The sequence below is a fragment of the Protopterus annectens genome, chromosome 12.part0 (genome assembly GCF_019279795.1).
Source record: "Protopterus annectens isolate FY-2018-M chromosome 12.part0, PAN1.0, whole genome shotgun sequence".
NCBI lineage: Eukaryota > Metazoa > Chordata > Ceratodontiformes > Protopteridae > Protopterus > Protopterus annectens.
In genome coordinates, this window is record NC_056746.1 from 1,119,216,598 (window position 1) to 1,119,239,500 (window position 22,903).

General features: G+C 37.2%; 1 protein-coding gene across 1 annotated transcript in view; it reads right to left on the bottom strand.

Moving 5' to 3' along the window:
• Positions 1-22,903, bottom strand: part of DDX27 (DEAD-box helicase 27) — a 409,290-nt gene that overhangs the window by 179,440 nt on the left and 206,947 nt on the right. Inside the window, exon 5 of the mRNA XM_044090130.1 lies at positions 21,703-21,755. Within this exon, the coding sequence (XP_043946065.1) occupies positions 21,703-21,755 (53 nt within the window). The remainder of the gene's footprint in view (positions 1-21,702; positions 21,756-22,903) is intronic.

Below are 22,903 nucleotides of genomic sequence, written 5' to 3' on the forward strand. Positions count from 1 at the left end.
CATGGCTACTGGTGTAGAAAGAAAAAAGGAACAACCTAGAGAGATTAGAGAACTTACCCCACCAATGAACGTGTCTGTATATCCCTGTGAGTCTGACTGAAAGTGAATAGGATGGTGTCCACTGTAACACCCTCATGTGAAACCTGGAGTGTGGAACAAGGGTGATGGATGCAACCACAAAGCCCAAAAATATAGAATGAATCTCAACTTGGGATTTGGGTGAGACAGAACTGAGGAGGCCTGTTGATGTACAAGGACTAATCTGACTTCTGTGAGTTTGGCTACTGCAAGGTGGCATCCTATAAATTCTATCATCTGGACAGGTATCAATTTGATTGCGATCCTCAGTTGACAGCATAACTGAAGGAGTCTTGCACAAATTAGCCCATCCCTCATGACATCAGTTATGAGCTAGCTGTATATATATATATATATATATATATATATATATATATATATATATATGGGTCTACTTCAAATGCTCAAAGTTGCAGAACATCCAACCACACATTACAGAGGATGAGATAATCGATGTCCTACAACATCGAACATGAAAGAAGACTAAATTAAAAAGATAAAAACTCTGCTTGTAAGTTTTTGCAAGGGGACAAGCCCCCTGCATCCCCACACCCCCTGCTACTTAAATATACCAACTCAGAGATCGCACTACAATGAAGAGAATGGTAAACTTCCCGATCCCTGCTATTCTCTTCACTGAAGTACAATATTTCAATACTCTAAAGGGGACCCATAGATATAATTAATATACATATATATATATATATATATATATATATATATATATATATTAGATACGTTACACACACACACACACACACACACACACACTTGGAACTCTTACAGTCTGAGATGTGCTACAACCCACTGCCATGCATTTGGCACTAGGGTGGCTGTGGTGAGACTGCATGACAGTGCTTTGAACTGAAAATGACTATCATCTGAAAATAAAGGAACATCCTGGACTGCCTTGCTATTTTTATATATTTGACAGTTGACATCTTAAAGGTCTACCTTGCACATTCAGTTGTCCCTCCTCAGGTTTACAGAGCACATTCAGTTGTCCCTCCTCAGGTCTACAGAGCACATTCAGTTGTCCCTCCTCAGGTCTACAGAGCACATTCAGTTGTCCCTCCCTCAGGTCTACCAAGCACATTCAGTTGTCCCTCCTCAGGTCTGCAGAGCGCATTCAGTTGTCCCTCCTCAGGTCTACAGAGCACATTCAGTTGTCCCTCCTCATGTCTACCAAGCACAATCAGTTGTTACTCGTCAGAAGAGCCAATGGACTGAATCACGGTCACCTAGAAAGTTGTCCGTTTTACAAACTGGTTTAGGTGGGCTGAGGTCCCAGTTTTTCTTCAAAACGAAAAAGAACCTTGAGTAGACACTTGGAACTCTTGCTGGTCAGGGGGGACCTTCCGGATGATTTGTTTATCTAGCAGCTTTGCTATTCCTTGAGATGCTGCTTTCTTCTGTGGGGGAGGAACATTGGGAGGCTTTCTTTGTGATTTTTGGGGTGGGTACATAAAGGTAATGACATAACCTCTGGATACTTCTTTTTGTACCCTAGAATCAGGAGTGATGGCTGACCAGGTTTGAGGGTGCAGAAGTAAGGAACCCAACTGCCTCCAGAGTGCAGCAGTCTGGCAATCTTTCAGAAACAAACTGAAGAAATACAGGTGAAACACAAATGGAAGGTGCAAGGAAACAAACTGCTGTCGATAAAATCCACAAGAATTTTAATCCAGAAGCCTTTTAAAATAAAAACTAGTGGGGAATTTTGTAGTTATCAATTGAGATTTGTTGGTCAATAAATAAGTCATTTAGATTTCCCATTATCCTACTGTATGCAACATAGCCCTTGTTCACAGATACCTCCTTGTTGGTGTCAGATGCAAAAATGGACCTCATTTTCATATCACAGTCACACTCCATCACAACCAACCCAACCCCTTTATCAGGTTGCATAGTCCTTATTTCTTTGTTGCTTCGTAAATCATTTAATCTCACTGTTTCTTCTCTAGAAATATTAGATTTTAAAGTAGGTTTTCTTATGTTTCCATCCAAGCGTGCCAAGTTATGTACATCCAGCTCACAGGATTTTTTTAAACAGTTAATCACAGGGTGAATCAGGGGATTATAAGTGGTAGATATCATTAACGGCTAATCCCATATGTTGAAACATCACCATGAAGTTTAAATTTCTAGAATATTTCTTAAGATCCATGAGTATGTTTGCAACATCTGTATGCCTATTAGGTACAAAGGTTAGACCTCGAGCAAATAAAATCCCCATGGTAGGCATCAATGTTAACAGACGAAAAATTATAGAAAGTAAAATCACCAGTGGAATTCATCATGGTGATAACTGGTGGTAGAATACATATAGTAACATCAGGGACTGAACTTAGTTCCATTTCTTGTAATTCCGACAGCCATTTTGTCTCCTGTTTCTATTTTCTATACTTTATTCTTTGTTGCAATTTTTGTTTATAGTACTGACTCTGTGTTATGCGTGATGAATTTCTTTTCAGTAGCTCCTTTAAGGAGAGGTTTCAGTTCCTGGAGGCCTAGTAGTCACGTGATTAAACACAAAAGCTGTAAAATGACTGTGAACTGCCAGAACTGTTATCTTATAAAGTTTATGTATTTTTTGAACAAAATTGCTTATCCTTCACTGTTTTAAACTCATTTTTATTTTAAAAGGCTTCTAGATTAAAGTTCTTGTGGATTTTGTCTACAGCAGTTTGTTTCCTTGGGCCTTCCATTTGTGTTTAACCTTTCAGGAGAAATGGAAGGGTTTATTGGCAAAACTGGCCTCAAAACCCTCGGTTCTGCAGAAGACCCCTTCCTCTAGGGCAATATTTATGGCTGCTTCTTCCCCTTGGGGACTCTTCCCCCTCATCAAAATCCATATGCACAGTGAGATACTCCTATGGGGAGTTTAAATGCCTCCTTTTCAATGAGAGACTGTTGTGCTCTTCCATGACAAGGCAATCCAGGAAAGATTCAGAAGTTGAAGGGGAACTCATTTCACAAGTCTGGTCAAGGCCTACTGAAAACGGTTGTCCAGGAGAGACAGAATGATGTGGGGAAGGTACTGCAGACACCAGAGAAATTTGGATCCAAGCAATCGCAGGATCCCTCTTCTCTAGACAGTGAGAGAAACCTTTTAAAAACCTCAAAGGCCAATGCTGAAGCCAGTCCTGATGGGGTTTCTCTTAGAATCAGAGAATCCTGACAAGAGAGACACCCTTGAGAATATGGTTCTGCTCAGAAGGCGACATTGGAGCCAAGCTAGCCAGTGCCAAAGCACTGCGGGGAAGGGACTGATCCGAGAGTCTCACAGTTGAATCCAATCCCCATGTGCTGACGTCAACCTCTCAGTTTTGAGATTATTAAAGTAAAACAGGCAATATTACACACTTTATCACAAAGTTAATCTTAGAGGACACCTGAAGGTGTCACTAGGGTTCAATGAATTAATGAAAAACAACAAACAAATGCTTCCCCTGCACGTCAGGAACTGCACGGCTCCAACTGAACACCTCCAACAACAAAAAATGAGCCAGCAACAAGCAGATGAATAGTGTCCAAAGGAGCAGTTTATTAAAGACTACTCCAACAACAAAAAGGCATCCCTAAACATACCGGTTTCGGCAATGGTTAAAAACCCAGCCTTCTTCAGTGTACAAAAAGGAGCCCCAGACAAAAATGCTGTATTTAAACACATAGGACCATGCTGATTGGTTACAAGATAACAATCATATGCTGATAATCAAACAGCATAAAATAACAAAAAATTTTGGTATAATCAAAAATGCATTCAATCACAGGACTGGGGTGCATACATATTGATTAATTATTAAAGTCAATATTATAATGACCAATAAAAATGTGAAAAATAATAAAAAATAATAAAAAATAATGAAAAATAATAAAAGTAACAATGTAAATGATCTCATGAACTAAATGTAAAACAACATTAATACTTGAGCTAAATAGGTACGTAGACAAAATTCATGTTACATCAGAATGCATACCTCAAATATTGGAATTAATAAATCCAATATAAATCAATATAAACTTTGAATATAATAGTACCATATGTTGCTCAAAACCTGTATAATATGTTAAATTTATAAACAATCATTTAATCCAGGATTAAATAATGCTCCTAATTTCGTAATCCATTTCTTTTCTTTGAGGTTCAGTTTATTATGCCAACCACTCTTGTTGGTCCTGTCACCAATTATTTTGTCAATAATAGTAAAATGAAACTTAGCAGTATTGTGTATTAGTGTGTGTTTGTATAGTGCATTAGTGATTTTGTGGCATCTAATGTCACTGAGGTGCTCCGAAATACGTAATTTAACTGGTCTTGATGTCTGTCCAACATAAAATGAATGGCAGGTGCAACATGCCAGGTAGACAGCCCAATCTGTGTTGCAGTTTGCAAAAAACCTAATATCAAAGACCATATTAGTATTCCTGCTAGTGAATTCCTTAGTTTTAACATATGTTTACAGTTGACACAATGGCCACATGGAAAGGAACCAATAAGTCTATCTCCCAAAATTGTGGTTTGATATACTTGTGGTAACGATGACTCAAAATGGTGTTTGTAATGATTAAAATGACCAGCCAAATTCTTACCCTTACGGAAAGAAAAAGGCACTTATCAGGAACAATGTTTTGATTCTGACATCAGCCTCCAAAATGTTCCAGTTGTCCCTAACAATCTTGATAAAGTTATTGGTATTCCTACCAAATGTTGTAGTCAATCTGAGTTTATTTGGCCTGTTGTTTTCTTCTTATATGTTAGTAAATTGGGTCTATGTAGACCCTGGCATGATTCTGAGCCATGGTCACGTATCCTGAACTATAGCCACGCTCAATAAATCTATTATGCAAATCCTGAGCATGATTGACATAAGTGGTGTTATCAGAACAATTCCGCCTAATCCTAATAAATTGTGATTTAGGGATATTCTTTGCAATATGTTTTGGATGAAAGCTGGATGCGTGGAGAATAGTATTATATTGGGGGAGTTTTCTGTAAGTTTCAGTTGTTAAAGTATTATCATTATTCCTAGTCACCAAAACATCCAAAAATGTAATGGATTCCCGATTATAAGTGATAGTAAATTGTATCCCCCATATATTATCATTAAGGTACTCCATAAATTCCTGAAGGTATGGAATATCCGATCTCCACACCATCCAGCAATCATCCAAATATCTGCGCCAGATGTCAATTTCCGGCAAAAACAAATTATGTGTGTCATCATAAATCACAATATGTTCAATATAGGCCATGAACAGATCTGCATAAATGGGGGCAAAAGATGCCCCCATAGCAGTACCTCTGATCTGTAGATAACAATCCTGGTTGTAGAAAAAAACATTCTTGGTCAAAACATGCTCAGTAAGATTTAACAAAAAGGTATTGAAACCTGGTTGATATAATTTTGATTCATTGAGCCAAAATTCAATAGCATCAAGTCCACCCCAATGTGGAATGTTAGTGTAAAGTGAACTTACGTCCAAGGTACATAGTAACCAATCCGTTTCCAACTGCATGTCATTTATAATACTCAAAAATTGAGTGGTGTCTTGTATCGTGATCTTACATATAGTAGCAATGGCTTTAAATGCATAGTTAGGAATTCGAGAGAGGTTCAGTTATCGACCCCATGCCTGATACAATCGGCCTACCAGGTGGATGTAAAGATCCTTATGTATTTTAGGCAGAAAATAAATATATTGTCTTGTAGGATCATTAATAGTTAAGTGATGACATGTTTTTTTGTCAATAATGCCATTTTCGACAGCAGAATTCAAAAGTCATCAATATCCTTTTTGAAAACCAAGGTAGGGTCCAGTGGCATCTTAGTATAGTATTTAACATCATTAAGTTGTCTGTGTGCCTCAATATCATAGGCACACCAATCCAACACTACCACTGCCCCTCCTTTGTCTGCATTGATAATGACTAAATCTTTATTATTTGCAAGTTCCTCAAGACAAACTTTTTCAGCATTAGTAATATTATTAGGCATAGGTCTTTCACAGTTATACTTGAAATGTAACTCATTAAGTACACTTTTCAGAAAAAGATTGACAGCCGGATGCATAGGAGGAGTAAAATTTGAAGCATGATATTTGAAACCTACATGTTGTGAATCTGCAATGTCTCCTTGTTCCTGGAAAAACAATTTTAAATTAATGAGCCTACAAAATGAAAATAAATCATTAGTAAATGAGTCTTCTGGAACAAAAAAGCCGGGAATGAAGGATAAACCTTTATTTAACAAAGATGTCTGTTCCTCTGATAGTGTAGTGCTTGAAATGTTACATACATTATTTATTTTTTGGTCAAAATCTCCAACAGGTTTTGTAGACTGGTAACTCTTTCCGTGCTTCCTACCCCCCCTCCTCCTCCTGCCCCTGCGTTCCCTAAAGGGGATACATAGTTTTTTCGTTTAGGGGTAGGGGAGTCCATGGTGGACTGTGTGTCAGTATCTGTGCCAGATGAGGTTTCCAAATCAGTAGACTCAGTGTTATTATTATGTCCTTTTAGTATGGAACGTGGACCAAACATTAATCTTTTTGATTATTTATATTAAAACTTAAGATGTAAATACCATTATTGACCTGTATTTGACGTGGCTATGACAAACTAATTTTTGAGTTTTATGGGGTGTAGCCATTATTGTCTACCTATTGCTTGACTACTTGATCTTGATATACAGGCCGTGGTTTCTCATAGAACTTTTGGTTAATAACATGGATCTCCATAAGCTTCTTTTGGATTTATCATCAGACAAAGATGATATTGCGGCATTTGGCATTGGAAATGAGAATACTACTTCAGGCAATATAACGCTATTAAAACCTGAACAAAAATGTGAACAGCAATTTGCTTCACTTAATAAAAATATGAAAGCTTTGAGATCCAGTGTTTGGCACCACAAATTACTCAAGGCATATTTGGCTAAGGGCATTTGCCCCAGGGGTCTCAGAGTGAAAATACAGCCATTGGTGGCGAATCCTGATGATAATTTACTTTCTGAGTGGAATCTTATACAACAAGAATGCTCGATGAAGTTTGTTAAAGCTTTATCTGAGCATTATACTAGAATCATTGAGAGTGAAACTACTATAGTTTTGAATCTGATTGAGGAATGTAACCAATATCAAAATGAAACTTTTTTTCAGGTTTTATTATCTAAATTGAGTACTGACCTGTTGACTTTTGATACTATCTTAAAAGAAAGAAAACTCAAAAAATTTACTCGTGACATTTCTGACTATGATAAGGGACAACCTTTTAAGAATGTCAGACATGTCCGTTTTCAGGAAGGACAGAATGTTAGGAAACAAGTTTCTAAATCCAAAAGGAAACGTCCACGTTCCATACTAAAAGGGCATAATAATAATACTGAGTCTACTGATTTGGAAACCTCATCTGGCACAGATACTGACACACAGTCCACCATGGACTCCCCTACCCCTAAACGAAAAAACTATGTATCCCCTTTAGGGAACGCAGGGGCAGGAGGAGGAGGGGGGGTAGGAAGCACGGAAAGAGTTACCAGTCTACAAAACCTGTTGGAGATTTTGACCAAAAAATAAATAATGTATGTAACATTTCAAGCACTACACTATCAGAGGAACAGACATCTTTGTTAAATAAAGGTTTATCCTTCATTCCCGGCTTTTTTGTTCCAGAAGACTCATTTACTAATGATTTATTTTCATTTTGTAGGCTCATTAATTTAAAATTGTTTTTCCAGGAACAAGGAGACATTGCAGATTCACAACATGTAGGTTTCAAATATCATGCTTCAAATTTTACTCCTCCTATGCATCCGGCTGTCAATCTTTTTCTGAAAAGTGTACTTAATGAGTTACATTTCAAGTATAACTGTGAAAGACCTATGCCTAATAATATTACTAATGCTGAAAAAGTTTGTCTTGAGGAACTTGCAAATAATAAAGATTTAGTCATTATCAATGCAGACAAAGGAGGGGCAGTGGTAGTGTTGGATTGGTGTGCCTATGATATTGAGGCACACAGACAACTTAATGATGTTAAATACTATACTAAGATGCCACTGGACCCTACCTTGGTTTTCAAAAAGGATATTGATGACTTTTTGAATTCTGCTGTCGAAAATGGCATTATTGACAAAAAAACATGTCATCACTTAACTATTAATGATCCTACAAGACAATATATTTATTTTCTGCCTAAAATACATAAGGATCTTTTACATCCACCTGGTAGGCCGATTGTATCAGGCATGGGGTCGATAACTGAACCTCTCTCCGAATTCCTAACTATGCATTTAAAGCCATTGCTACTATATGTAAGATCACGTATACAAGACACCACTCAATTTTTGAGTATTATAAATGACATGCAGTTGGAAACGGATTGGTTACTATGTACCTTGGACGTAAGTTCACTTTACACTAACATTCCACATTGGGGTGGACTTGATGCTATTGAATTTTGGCTCAATGAATCAAAATTATATCAACCAGGTTTCAATACCCTTTTGTTAAATCTTACTGAGCATGTTTTGACCAAGAATGTTTTTTTCTACAACCAGGATTGTTATCTACAGATCAGAGGTACTGCTATGGGGGCATCTTTTGCCCCCATTTATGCAGATCTGTTCATGGCCTATATTGAACATATTGTGATTTATGATGACACACATAATTTGTTTTTGCCGGAAATTGACATCTGGCGCAGATATTTGGATGATTGCTGGATGGTGTGGAGATCGGATATTCCATACCTTCAGGAATTTATGGAGTACCTTAATGATAATATATGGGGGATACAATTTACTATCACTTATAATCGGGAATCCATTACATTTTTGGATGTTTTGGTGACTAGGAATAATGATAATACTTTAACAACTGAAACTTACAGAAAATTCCCCCAATATAATACTATTCTCCACGCATCCAGCTTTCATCCAAAACATATTGCAAAGAATATCCCTAAATCACAATTTATTAGGATTAGGCGGAATTGTTCTGATAACACCACTTATGTCAATCATGCTCAGGATTTGCATAATAGATTTATTGAGCGTGGCTATAGTTCAGGATACGTGACCATGGCTCAGAATCATGCCAGGGGTCTACATAGACCCAATTTACTAACATATAAGAAGAAAAACAACAGGCCAAATAAACTCAGATTGACTACAACATTTGGTAGGAATACCAATAACTTTATCAAGATTGTTAGGGACAACTGGAACATTTTGGAGGCTGATGTCAGAATCAAAAACATTGTTCCTGATAAGTGCCTTTTTTCTTTCCGTAAGGGTAAGAATTTGGCTGGTCATTTTAATCATTACAAACACCATTTTGAGTCATCGTTACCACAAGTATATCAAACCACAATTTTGGGAGATAGACTTATTGGTTCCTTTCCATGTGGCCATTGTGTCAACTGTAAACATATGTTAAAAACTAAGGAATTCACTAGCAGGAATACTAATATGGTCTTTGATATTAGGTTTTTTGCAAACTGCAACACAGATTGGGCTGTCTACCTGGCATGTTGCACCTGCCATTCATTTTATGTTGGACAGACATCAAGACCAGTTAAATTACGATTGAGCACCTCAGTGACATTAGATGCCACAAAATCACTAATGCACTATACAAACACACACTAATACACAATACTGCTAAGTTTCATTTTACTATTATTGACAAAATAATTGGTGACAGGACCAACAAGAGTGGTTGGCATAATAAACTGAACCTCAAAGAAAAGAAATGGATTACGAAATTAGGAGCATTATTTAATCCTGGATTAAATGATTGTTTATAAATTTAACATATTATACAGGTTTTGAGCAACATATGGTACTATTATATTCAAAGTTTATATTGATTTATATTGGATTTATTAATTCCAATATTTGAGGTATGCATTCTGATGTAACATGAATTTTGTCTACGTACCTATTTAGCTCAAGTATTAATGTTGTTTTACATTTAGTTCATGAGATCATTTACATTGTTACTTTTATTATTTTTCATTATTTTTTATTATTTTTTATTATTTTTCACATTTTTATTGGTCATTATAATATTGACTTTAATAATTAATCAATATGTATGCACCCCAGTCCTGTGATTGAATGCATTTTTGATTATACCAAAATTTTTTGTTATTTTATGCTGTTTGATTATCAGCATATGATTGTTATCTTGTAACCAATCAGCATGGTCCTATGTGTTTAAATACAGCATTTTTGTCTGGGGCTCCTTTTTGTACACTGAAGAAGGCTGGGTTTTTAACCATTGCCGAAACCGGTATGTTTAGGGATGCCTTTTTGTTGTTGGAGTAGTCTTTAATAAACTGCTCCTTTGGACACTATTCATCTGCTTGTTGCTGGCTCATTTTTTGTTGTTTAATGAAAAACAAAACACATACACCCCAAACAATAAATCCAGAAAGAATCACTTGAAACAGTATAATCATCTGATTTTTAAAAGACATTTAAAGGTAATGCATTCATAGTGGATTATGCCAGATGAAGCTTACTGGGAAAGTTTTACTAGCATCAAAGAGATTTTATGTTGACCGAACTGTTTCCCAGTTGAATTTTCTTCATTTATACAGTTTGTAATGACTTAATAGTGTATTTTAGTCTTTGTTTAGTCTTTACTTGTTTGTGTTTAGTCATATATACATTAACAAGGATGAAACAAAAATTGCCTTTACTTTTTCTATGCAAATGTGCATTACAATCTGCTGAAGCAAAAGACATTACAAAACCTCAATCTGCTGTTCAAAAAAAAAAAAAAAAAAAAAATCACAGCAAAGCTATTCTTTAATGTTCACATACTGACAAACAAGGAAGTCTCAAGCATAAGCCACATCTATATGTTGTACAGAGTAAGAAAAGGAATTACTTATGCATGCATTTTAATTACGTTCAGGCTTACTTAAAACACTAAAAATGCTAAACAGTATAAAAGGGACTGGGCAGATTAGTTATTTGAAATTTGTACATGTAAATAATTCTTTGATGACAAAAACAGAGAACAGGGAGGTAAACTATATATTGCATAATGCATGCAGGGAAGTTGTCAAAAATGGTGGGAAGCAGTTTTCACAAACTGCCTCTGTGCTGCATACTAGAAGCAATGTCGAGACTATCCAGTCCACAACACTGGAAACTATGACTCATGGAATCAAGTGGTTTTGAGTATCCATTTAGTGTGCCACACAAGGATGCATAAGGAGTACACAATTTTAGCTCATTATTATCACTTACGTCAGAGGCATACAGAGATAAGAATTATGTAGCAAGTGGAGATTCTGGGCTGATGCAAGGCAGGGCACACACAGGTAGCCTGTGATGTCTGATAGAACAATGTGAATACACTGGTGTGTTACACAGCTGTGTGCCTGTACCAAGCCAATGTAGTCTGTGCCCCCCTCATTTTCAAAGCAGAGCAAAGGCTTGGGCAGCACCACATCTCTGGGCAAGGGCACACAGCACAGAAACTTGTATTCCCTTCACATTCACACCACACTGAATGTTTGAAGGGTAAGCCACTTAATAACAAAGCATAGCAGCCTGTTTGCGCTTCAAACTCAAAGTACAATGAGCAGTCAAGTGACATCCATGTGACAACAAAGAGACACACAGCAAAGCAGAGCAGTGTATCCCCCTCCGGTTTGAGTGACTGTAGTACTGGAAAAAATTGCAAATGATGTGAAAAACTTGCATAGCATGGCAGCATAGGTGTAAGCATATATTAGAAAACGATACTGAAGGGAGGTGGAGGAACACTTCTTAAATTTGTTGCCCTAAGATACACTTAGAGCGACTGTGTGTGCACGCACCCATGAATGCAGTCACACATGTACATAGCTATTCTTGTGCAACAGCCATAACTTATATCTCATTATGGCCCTATACTCCAAGACATATACTAATGTGTGGCTAAGTTTATGCTGCCTTACAAGGTTCTTCAGTGGGAAGAACAGCCCACAACAGCAAAAGACTACTGGCAGATAAATGGTAATTCTTAGCAACATTTACTTTCCACCTGCATTTCCATTAAGCCTTACTCAAGATGTTTTTAAAGAAGTAAACAACATTACAAACTGATTTAGAATAACCAGAGATGACTGCAAGACTTTACTTGAGCAGATGATTTTTATATTTTCATTTAAAATTTAATTTATAGTTGAAAGTTTCATAAAACAACACAACTTTCTAAATATAAAAGATAAATGTGAGCCATAACAAAACTCTCAGATCTACTTTCCATAAATGTGGGACAAACACAAGAACACACATGCTTAGTTCTGAAAGATATGGAGTTATTTAATTAACAGCCCAGCAGTTACATTATGTATCTTATGTTGTTGTGTCTTTCGGCTTTTCCCAGTTAGGGGTCGCCACAGCGGAACTCTGGTCCGCTAATGATTGGTAGTTGATTTTTACGTGCTGAGTTACCAGCCCTGACGCACAACCTTCCGTGAAGGTACGCCCATTCACGCATGTCTCCACGCAGAAGACGCTCTAGCTGAGAATCGAACCGAACAGCGTCTTACTGTGAGGCGACAACGCTACCATAAAATTAAAAACAAATCTATGATCTCACATCCTAAAAACTTGTACTTTCACTCAGCATTGTATCATCTGGTAATTGTACTAAAGTGGTAAGAAAAATTGTGAAATGAAACATGAGGTTGTAATAAAAGAAGTAATTCTGATAATCACATGGAATTGGACAGAATAAACTGGCTTCATCAAATAGATTTCACCACTGCAAGATGACAAAAATGCTAGGCAAAAATTGCTTATGTAATTTTGATAGTATAAGCAAACAAGGTGAAACAATTGAGAACAGATACAAAATGAAGCACACAAGCAATTCTTTACTGGAGAATTCTACCAGATCTGAAAAGACTAAAGAAACCATAACGTGTAGGAACAGATAAAGCTAATAAATTCAGCAGTATAGAAACATCTTCCACTATTTTATTAAAATGTGCTCTAATTATGGAATAAGAAATAATATATTACTTCTATAGGAAATTATTAGACACATTTTTATGCACTGTAAATAAGAAGGCCAGAGAAAACATTGTAACATTCTGTGTAAAATCTTAGAAGTTGATGATGTTACTGCTGAGTGTTAATCTATTTTGTCTAGTGGCACAAAATATCCAGTGGCATCTATTACATGAACATCTGCTGAAGCTATATACTTTATTTTATTTTAATTTGTTAATCAAGGTACAGCACTGTCCACAAATGACCAATTTCCATCTCAGCCCAGGCAGAAAAACAGAACATAAGTAAGTATCACAAGATTTAAATCATTTTCACAATATGTAACATACTCTAAATATATAAGACATGAAGTTTCATAATTTACAATAACCTGTGTAGATTTTGCAGAAATAAGAAATGTAATATCAAATGCACAGTCCTATCCATGTGAAAAGTGATTAGAGTACATAGTGGTAGAAAGACAGGTGTGACATCAGTGATGCAGAAGTGAAATCTTTAAGCTGGGAGTTGTGACAGAGTTAGGTTATATGGGATGATATAAAGCATAGGCACACTGCTTGGTTTTGGAGATGAGTTTTCAATTTTGCTTGTAATGCTGGGTGTAAGGATATGTCTTTCAGCTGGGAGAGGGGGGAACAGATACCTGAAACATTGGCCCTAATACTGAGGGGATCTCTAATTAGTCTAACTGCTAGAGGTGAAAATGTGCTGTTGCATAACAGTTTGAACGCATCTATATTACATAATCAAACTTTTAAATATTCGAATGTCATATGGTCGACACCATATGATCGAACTTAAGTTTGAAAATGTAATTTAAAAAAATAAACTAAAGAAAAAACCTACCTGAATGGTTTAAGCAGGGGAGGCAAGCCACCTGCACCCCCCGCTCTTTAAATATACCAACTCCGAGATCGCACTACAGTGCAGAAAAGGGAAATCTTCCCATTCCGCACTGTACAGAGATCTCCTTTGAAACATTTAAACTTTTAAAAGTTCTATCATATGGTGTCGACCATATGACGTTCGAACTTTTAAAAGTTCGACAACATGATATAGACCTGTTTGAACAGGTGTGAACCTAGGAGAAGGCCTGATCTTTGACTGGCAGCTATTTAGCTTTTTGTAGCTTTTTACAGTGGTGCTCTTCTTTGAGTGAGAGAGTGATGACAAACCCACAGGTTTTACTAGTGAACGTTTGAGTGACTGCTGAACTTCGTTTTGGGTCTCATGCTATTACTGCAAGGGGATATTCTAGTTGTATCAGTAATATGCATTTTCCTAAAGCTACTGTATTGACCTTTGAGAGGAAGGAAGAGATCATCTTTGCCCAGAAAAGAAGAGGACTGATTTTCATTTTTGTCACGACTAGATGGATGATAAAGCTAAGAGACTAATCAAGTCAGAGATCTAGGTATTTAAGAGAGGTAGTGTACTGCACTGTTACATTTGAAATCACATATCACAATAATGCATCTGTGATTTTTCTCAGTTTCTGTTTAGTTCTGAGGAGCATAGTTTTGGTTTTGGATGAATTTAGTTGTATACTTTTTTGTTTTTGTGGTCAATCCACTGGATTAGGAAGAGAAAGTCAAATTGCAGTTGACTTTTGTAGTAATGTGAGGGATTGATCTGATCAGAAAAGAGCCTTACTGTCAGCATAACGCATGATGGGGGTGACAAGGAAGATCAAATGGATGTTTACTGATGTAGACAGAAAACAAGTGGCACCAGGAAGAATCCTTGAGGGACACCTTGCTTCAGACTAGTTAATTGTTAAAGTGAGTAGTGAAGGTTGACTCAAGTGCCGATTTGAAAACCAGCTCTGGAATGAGGGAAGGCTGTCTGGACTACTACTCTCAAGAAGGTGATGTAACAGCAAATTGTGATCTACAGGGGTCAAAAGTTTGGTAAGGTAAATACAGACAGCTTCAGACTTCCAAGTTGGCTGTACTCTTATCAGCAGCTTAATTTCAACTCTCCCAGTGTGAAAAAAGAAACTGAGAAATAAGAGCTAGTAATTCTGACAGCCTGTGTAAAATTCAGTTACTGGCTAATAAGTACACTACCTGTAAGCCAGCAAAGAAGAAATTTACACAACCTGAAAGAAAATCATCTAGAAAAGGTTAAGAGAAAACAATGACTGGGAAGAACCCTGCAGCTGTCCAGTAAAAGGCAGTTCAAGCTCCAGCTTTGATACAACTGAAACAAGAGATGGCTTCCAGTAATTTAGAGGAAAAAAAATCAAGTGTACTCAGAGCGGACTAAAATAAATGAAACAATGAAGGTGTATATCAACTCAAATAACAAAAGGCTGGAAAAATAGAAGAAGCTTCAACTAGCAACTCAGATGAACTGGATAAACTGATAAAACTGCAAAGGTTGAAATGAAAAGGCTGTATGAGTATGTGACGTCTGAAGAAGAGCTGTTTCAAAAAATGGTAGAGTTAGAGGACAGAGCACACAGAGAAAAGCTGAGATGTTCTACTGTACCAGAAATTGGAAAGGAACAGACTGTATTAAATTTTATGAAAGCGCGAATAAGCGACTGGACTGGTATTCCACAGCAGGATTTAAATGAAAGAGCACAATGAAAGTATGCTCTAAACCTGGCCATGAGAAATCAGCGAAGACCTGTAATCATACCAGCAGAAAAAGCTGATCCTGACAACACAGTGGAAGAAGGGCAAAGTATTAAAAACTGGAGACTGGAGTGTTTGTGGAAAATGGATGTGTACTGTACACCCGGCAGAAGAGAAGAAAATGTATCCCAGCAATCAAGGAATGTTGAGAGGCAGGTGTGAGATTCAAGCTGCTGTATCCAGCTGCTACATAATTTTTTTTGCTAGAGGATCAAGGACAATTTTTTTTGACAAAGACAACCTAAAGAGAAAATACAAACATTTATCAAACAGAAAGGGGCTCTGCCTCATGTTCTTATAATAACAAAGCTCATAAAGAAACTTTGGCAGTTTAATCCTTTCCAATGTTCCAAAGGAAAATTAACAGAGACAGAAAAAAGCACAACACTTAACCTAGAAGAATCGGGAGCATCTTGGACTTGAACCTGAGACTGGCATGTATATTCCACCAAAAACTGCCATTATGAGAACTTAAGAAAATTTTGGGAGAAATAATCAGCTTTCAACAAGCAATATTACTTGTAGGTGGGGACTGGAATTTGATTTGCAATAGTGAGGATGCATGTGAGGGACCTAGAAGGGAAATATAACAAAATAGGGTAGATTTCTGAGGAAATGTATTGAAGTTTTTGATATGGAAGACATGAATTCAGTAGCAGAAACTTTGAGAGAATTTACATACGATTCCCCAAGGTACAATAACTGGGTGAGACCACACAAAAAAAAAAATGTTCACAGGAATATGTGCATTTAATTGAAAGCTGCAAGTCATATCCAATAACTAATTCAAATCATGTCACAATAAAAACAAAAATGGAGGGTAACGAAGTCAAAGTGAGACACCTCCTTGTTAAAAGGAGAGGAATTTAAGGAATGGGTAGTGGAAATTATTCAACAGGTATTAAGGAAGACAAAAATAATTTCTAAAGTTATAGCCAGGGAGTGGGGAAATAAAAATGGAGTTTAAACAAAGGGTAGAACTAAAATATATAGAGAGATATGGTTAATATGGGGCACACAAAGGTTAAAGTAAAAGGAACTGAGAGATACTTTACATATTATTACCCCAAAACTGGGTTAGGCTAGACAAAAATTATATTTCACAGGAACATATGCATTTAATTGAAAGTTTTGATATGCATCCAATAAATATTTCAGATCATGCACCAACAACAAAAATAAAAAGGGTAATAAAATAAAATGAGACACTGGTACTTCCCCACCTATCTGATAAACAGACAGGAATGGGTATTAGAAATTATTTGGGAATTATCAGGGAAGACAGAAAGTTCTTCAGAAAATATAGATAGGGAGTGGGATAAAAGAAAGTGGAGTTTAAAAACAACATAGCAATAAAAGAAAATGAGATATAATTAAGAAGTAACAAGGATTATTTAGAGGGACTGACAACGGTTAAAGTATTGCAGAATAAAGGGAATCTCACAGAACATGAAGAGATGCAACTACAGAGTGCTAAATAGAAAACAAGGGAGTACTTGGATAATATGCACGAGATTAGAAAGATTTCTGATAAGCAACTGTTTTTGATAATGAGCACAAAAACGTAGGCAACAGAAAGTAGAAAGGGTTGTCGGCAAACTTAGTTAGTTGTCTGTCAGGGGCCAAGAATTTCCAGATCAAGCAAGCACGCAGGCCACTTACCCCAGTATAACTCAGTCTTAGCCCACGTGGGCCCAAATGACCTGATATGCACCTCCTTGGACTATTTTATAGAGGCATGATTCAGCTCTCAGAATGTGTGTCATAGGCAGGTATGACTGTAGCATTGCCCAGCATTCTACCATCTCCAAGGATGATGTCATAATGCCAGCAGGAAATGATAGACTAACATTTCAAAGGGGGTCCAATACTTGTCAGCTGGGAGGACAAGGCTGATAAGCCATGCTGCTTTGCCAGGGATAGTCTTCATCTTTCACCTGCAGGCTTTCAGACATTGGCCAAACATTACCCACCCCTAAAGTGCCTGTTTTAGTTACTGCCAAATAAGACAAACCTTCCAACATAACAAAAGCTACGAAGGACAAGCTAATGGTGCTACTATTCAATGCTAGGAGCCTCAACAAGAAAGTGCACTCTCTGGAAGCTCTTCCCACCTTGGAGAATACTGACATCTGCAGTTACTGAACATAGTTCAAAGCCATGGAAAGCACTCAGGCAGTGCATAGCTAATGCCTTTCATACATTCTGACCACTCACTGAACATGAAAGAACAAAAGGTGGAGGTGTATCCAGTCCAATACCATATTCATGGGTGATTAACTACCCCTCCATTAATTGGGAAGCACACATGACCACTTAATATGCAGACCCAAAGATTTCTTGAATGTGATGTCCTCAGTGGTAAGATCAGATCACAAAGTGGTCTTCCTTGAAATAAAGGTAAAACTAGTTCTCCCACCTTAACCCCAAAATTTTAAGAACTTCTCTAAGGTAAATTACCCTCTATTAAGGTACGGCATAGCTAGTTTCCAAACTCCCCTAAATCCAGAAAACAGAGAAACCTATGCAAAGGCATACACAAAAGCCCTGTATGATCATATAAACAACTACACAGTTGTACTAGATTGAAATAAACTTGGGTCAAACTTCAAAAACAAGTCATCCTGGTGGACCCCTGGTATTAACAGGTTGTACAACAAAAGAAAGATCCTGTTGAGAAGTAAGAATGTGCATATTGGAACAAAAAATCTCTCATTAGTCTAAACAAGCCACTGTGCTCTCTAATGTTAAAAAAATGGCTTCAATGGGGCAGGGCAATAAACCAGGTTGCCTCTTAAACAGTTTAAATCAGGACATATCAGGCCCATTAGGATCTCTACTTAACCTAGCCTCTGGACTGGCTTTGTCCTGAAAGACTGGAGGACAGCAACAGTCATCACTCTGTATAAAGAGAAACCCTCTACTGACCCAGAAAATTACAAACCCATCAATTTGACTAGTCTTATATGCAAAGCCATGGAAAGAATAATTGTGGACCTGATAAACAACAGCATAGGAAACATCCAAACACTGGATCCATCCCAGCTTGGCTTTGTCAAGGGCAGATCATGCCTACTGAATCTGGTAAGTTTCTTTGAGAAAGTCACCAAGGCCATGGATAAGGGTAAAACAATACCCATCGCCTACCTCAACCTAGCCAAGGCATTAGACATAATTCCCCACTCAGGTATGTAAATAAACCCACAAAAGTGGACATACATCCCTACATCACCAGATGGCTAGCCAATTGTCTCATGGATAGTACACCTGCAGTTAAACTGGGTGTATCCAGATCCAACAAGGGGCCAGTTACTAGTGGTGTGCCACATGGCTCAGTGCTGGGACCACTCCTGTTCAGAATACAGTTCTCTGAAGTCAAGGCTAATGTGGAAGGCCTCTAGATGACAATGTTTGTAGATGAGTGCAAGCTGGGGGCAATCATTGAATGCCCTACTGATGTAGATATCTTTCAGCAGGGTCTAAATCGAAAAAATGATTGGTGCCAGAACCATGGCCTAAACCTAAATACAAAAAAAATGCATCATCATTCAGGGGGCTGGAATTTACTGGAGAAAACTGGCAAATGAACCGGTGTGCAGGGAGCAAATACCCAAATACAGAAAAGTAATACAATGGGATGAGACCAAGAAGACATTTGGACTGAGGCTAGAGACTGCCTTCCCTACCAGGGATTAATATCGGAGTAAAGGGAAAGGGATTGAGGGAATCCCAAGTGAAATACCTGCTCTGGTAGAGTTTTTAGTTGAATCTAGAACTAAAGCTGCTATTAAAAAAAAGATAATTAGTAGGGTATACAAATATTGCACAATAAACAAATACTGTGCAATAACTGTAAGAATCAATCAATCAGAGGAGGTTAGAAAAGATTGGGAAGAGACAGTACAAGCAATTAACAAGGTAACAATGGGAGTACAAATGTCTGCTCTCATATATGCAACAAAGTCTAGAAGATTTAGGATTTTTGCTTGAAAGTGTTTGCATAGGTATTTTTATATCCCAAGCAAACTCCAAAGAATTTTTCCTCTGTCAGATGGGAAACACTGGAGGTGTGATGGGAAGAAAGAGGTAACTGAAAAAACATATATTCTGGGAGAGTAATGAGCTGGCAGATTTAAAAAATTGCCTACAGAGCACTCTGTCAGAAATTGGGTGAGCAAATGGGTGTAACTAAGGAAATGACTCTTTTGAGCTATGACATAGGACCTGAATTGCTTCGACCCTGTAAAGTCTTGTTACGTTTAATTCTGGTGGCTGTCAAAAAAATCAATTACTAGAAAATGGAAATCAAAGTCTAAACCAACTGTATTTGAAGTATTGAATACTGTAACAATGATAAAAGAACTGGAAGTGTGATCTTTAGACAAGGGAAAGAGCAAAATGGAAATTGTGGGAACAATTCTTCTTTCGGCTTTTCCCAGTTAGGGGTCACCACAGCAGATCACCTGTCTGCTCATGATTGGCAGTGGAGTTTTATGGTGTCGAGTGGCCAGTCCGGCACCCACCCTTCCACAGAAGGCACACACACGCATGCATGTACGCACTTACACCTAGGGCCAATTTAGTGTCTCCAATCCACCTACAGCATGTCTTTGTGGGAGGAAACCCATGTGACCACAGGGAGGACATGCAGACTCCGCACAGAAGGCACCCCCAGCCGAGCATCGAACTGTAGAACCTCTTGCTGTGAGGCAGCAACGTTAACTGCTGCACCGCCATGGTCGCCCTGAAATTGTAGGAACAATACGTGTAGAATAATGACTTGGAGGAGGACTGACGTTTAAGAGAAGGAAGGAACTCAGCAATTTATATAATGTTGTACTGAGGATAGTTATACAAAAGAACATAGGTGACGTATTATGTATGTAACTGGAACATGTTAATATGGTTTGTTTTCCTTTATATGAATGTATGTTTGATTATATCTTTTTTAATTTAATAAAGGTGAATAGCTACTCCAAGTTGCCTTTTGTCCAAAGGTAGTAGGAATTTTGTCTGTAAGACTCCACAGGGCAGTTATGGTACTGCGTTCTTAGAGAAATCCATGTTGTTTCCTACACAAGAGATTACATGTATTTATGTATTCTATAATGTGTCATACATCAGTTGGACTGAGAGAAAAGGTGTTCTGCATTAAATTTACTAGAGAATCAAATGAAATGACATCATTTTGGTTTCGTGGGGAATTCTCAAAAATTCTATCATCACATAAACCAAAATATATATACTAGTTGGATATGAGGCCATAATACCTGGTGAACTTAAATTCTTTAATGCTATATGACTAAACTAACTTGAATAATTTTTGGCTGATAATACAAGAAAGCTACTTATATCAGTTACTTGTACCACATATTTTGTTAAATGCCAGAAAATATTGTTGTAAGGCACAGAAAACATCTACTATTTTTCTCTAACATATCAACTTATATCTTTAAATCTTTAAAGTTGAACCTTCGGTATTAGATAATGACTTCCAAACCCAGCTGTGGATATTTTTTAACCATTATAACCTATTCCCTCTATCCATCTCCCTCTTATACCCTATTTTTGCACATGACATTAGGGTGTTACATCTAGAGTTCTTGTTAACCTTATGCAACATTTAAATGAAACGCATTTATAACAGTGCTGAACTGTCCATGCTATCTGATTTAGGTGGTGTCTGAAAGCGGTCACATATGGCCAAGTGCACTAATTAACAATGGACATAAAAATAAAGGAAAAAATGAAACACAAACCATAGAGCTGTGGAAATACACACTAACAAATGTACCCTGTTTAGCAGGCCCAAAGGGCAAACCAGTGATTAAGCATCAACAATAAAACACTCAGTATATAGATGGTAGTTAATACCAGCCTTCTTACCATACTCAGAACAAGTACCATTGTTAAACGTAACATCGTTACACAGACATGAAACACATACACATACTTGCCTCCATTAAACCTGTTTTTTTTCGCTTCTTTTTTGCTTTGACTTTCAGGGTATCTACAGGAGAAAAAACATAATCAGTGAGAGTTCCATGGATATAACTGTGTGTGTAGGCTAAGATGACTAAAAAATCATACTAACACTGTGTACTGACTAATCTACAAGCCCCAGATCCTGGTAATCTGTTAAATTTTACCACCAACGTGAATCACAGTCTACTACTTCCTACAAAATATATGGATTAAATGAATTCTGGACACATTTTATTAAACATGTAGATTCTATAAAATAAACTGCTGTCCTGCACTTGCAGATGGAACTTCAAGGGACAATATGATCACACAAAGTCCTTATTAAGTGGTTTGGGTCAAGGTGCAACTTCTCAATGATGACACTATACTGTTCATCAAAAAGATACAGCAAGAATCCCATCCATATAAAATAAAGTTAATCCTTTTCCATATTCAAGCGTAACTTGAATCCATGGATGGGAAACAAAAACTTTACCCCAGGAGTAGCACCTTGAACTACTAATGAACAGAGGCAGCTTCTAAATGCTTTATCCTATGCATGTATCCCCACAAATTATCTATGGTATAATACCAGTTATTCTCATTAGGGGTAATATACAACTATCGACCAAGAATAGGCAAGGCCAATTTCTAACCAAATGGGATAGGTTAATTCGAGCATAAAAAGGGAACTTGGTCAGGTTTAAAATGGCCCACAAGGGTAGCTAGCCTAGCACTTACCTATAAGAATACTTCCAAGAGCAATGTTTTTAAACCCACAGTGGTACTGGGATATTGTATGCCACTATTTTTTTTCCTTTTTTTCAAAGTTTCAGATATTAATGGAAGGGTGGACAGAAATAAATACAAAAATTATATGCAAAAACAGATAAGTAGGAAAGAAAACGGAAACTGAAATAAAAGGTTATGCAGCCACTGATGAAGCATCTAAAAAATGCAGACATTTTCAAAAAAGTTTGAACTTTGAATTCTGTGCACGATAGCATGATGACAAGCATTCAAAATGACATGATGACACTAGCAATTAACAGAAGACAGGCTCAAGACAGACACAAGGAAACAGTTTACAAAAAACAGAGTTAAGAAGGTATCCAAAGGAGAAAATGTTTTATCTACCATGTCCACACAAGTGATGATGTTAGCCATGGGCCACTGTCTCTACTCCATTCACCT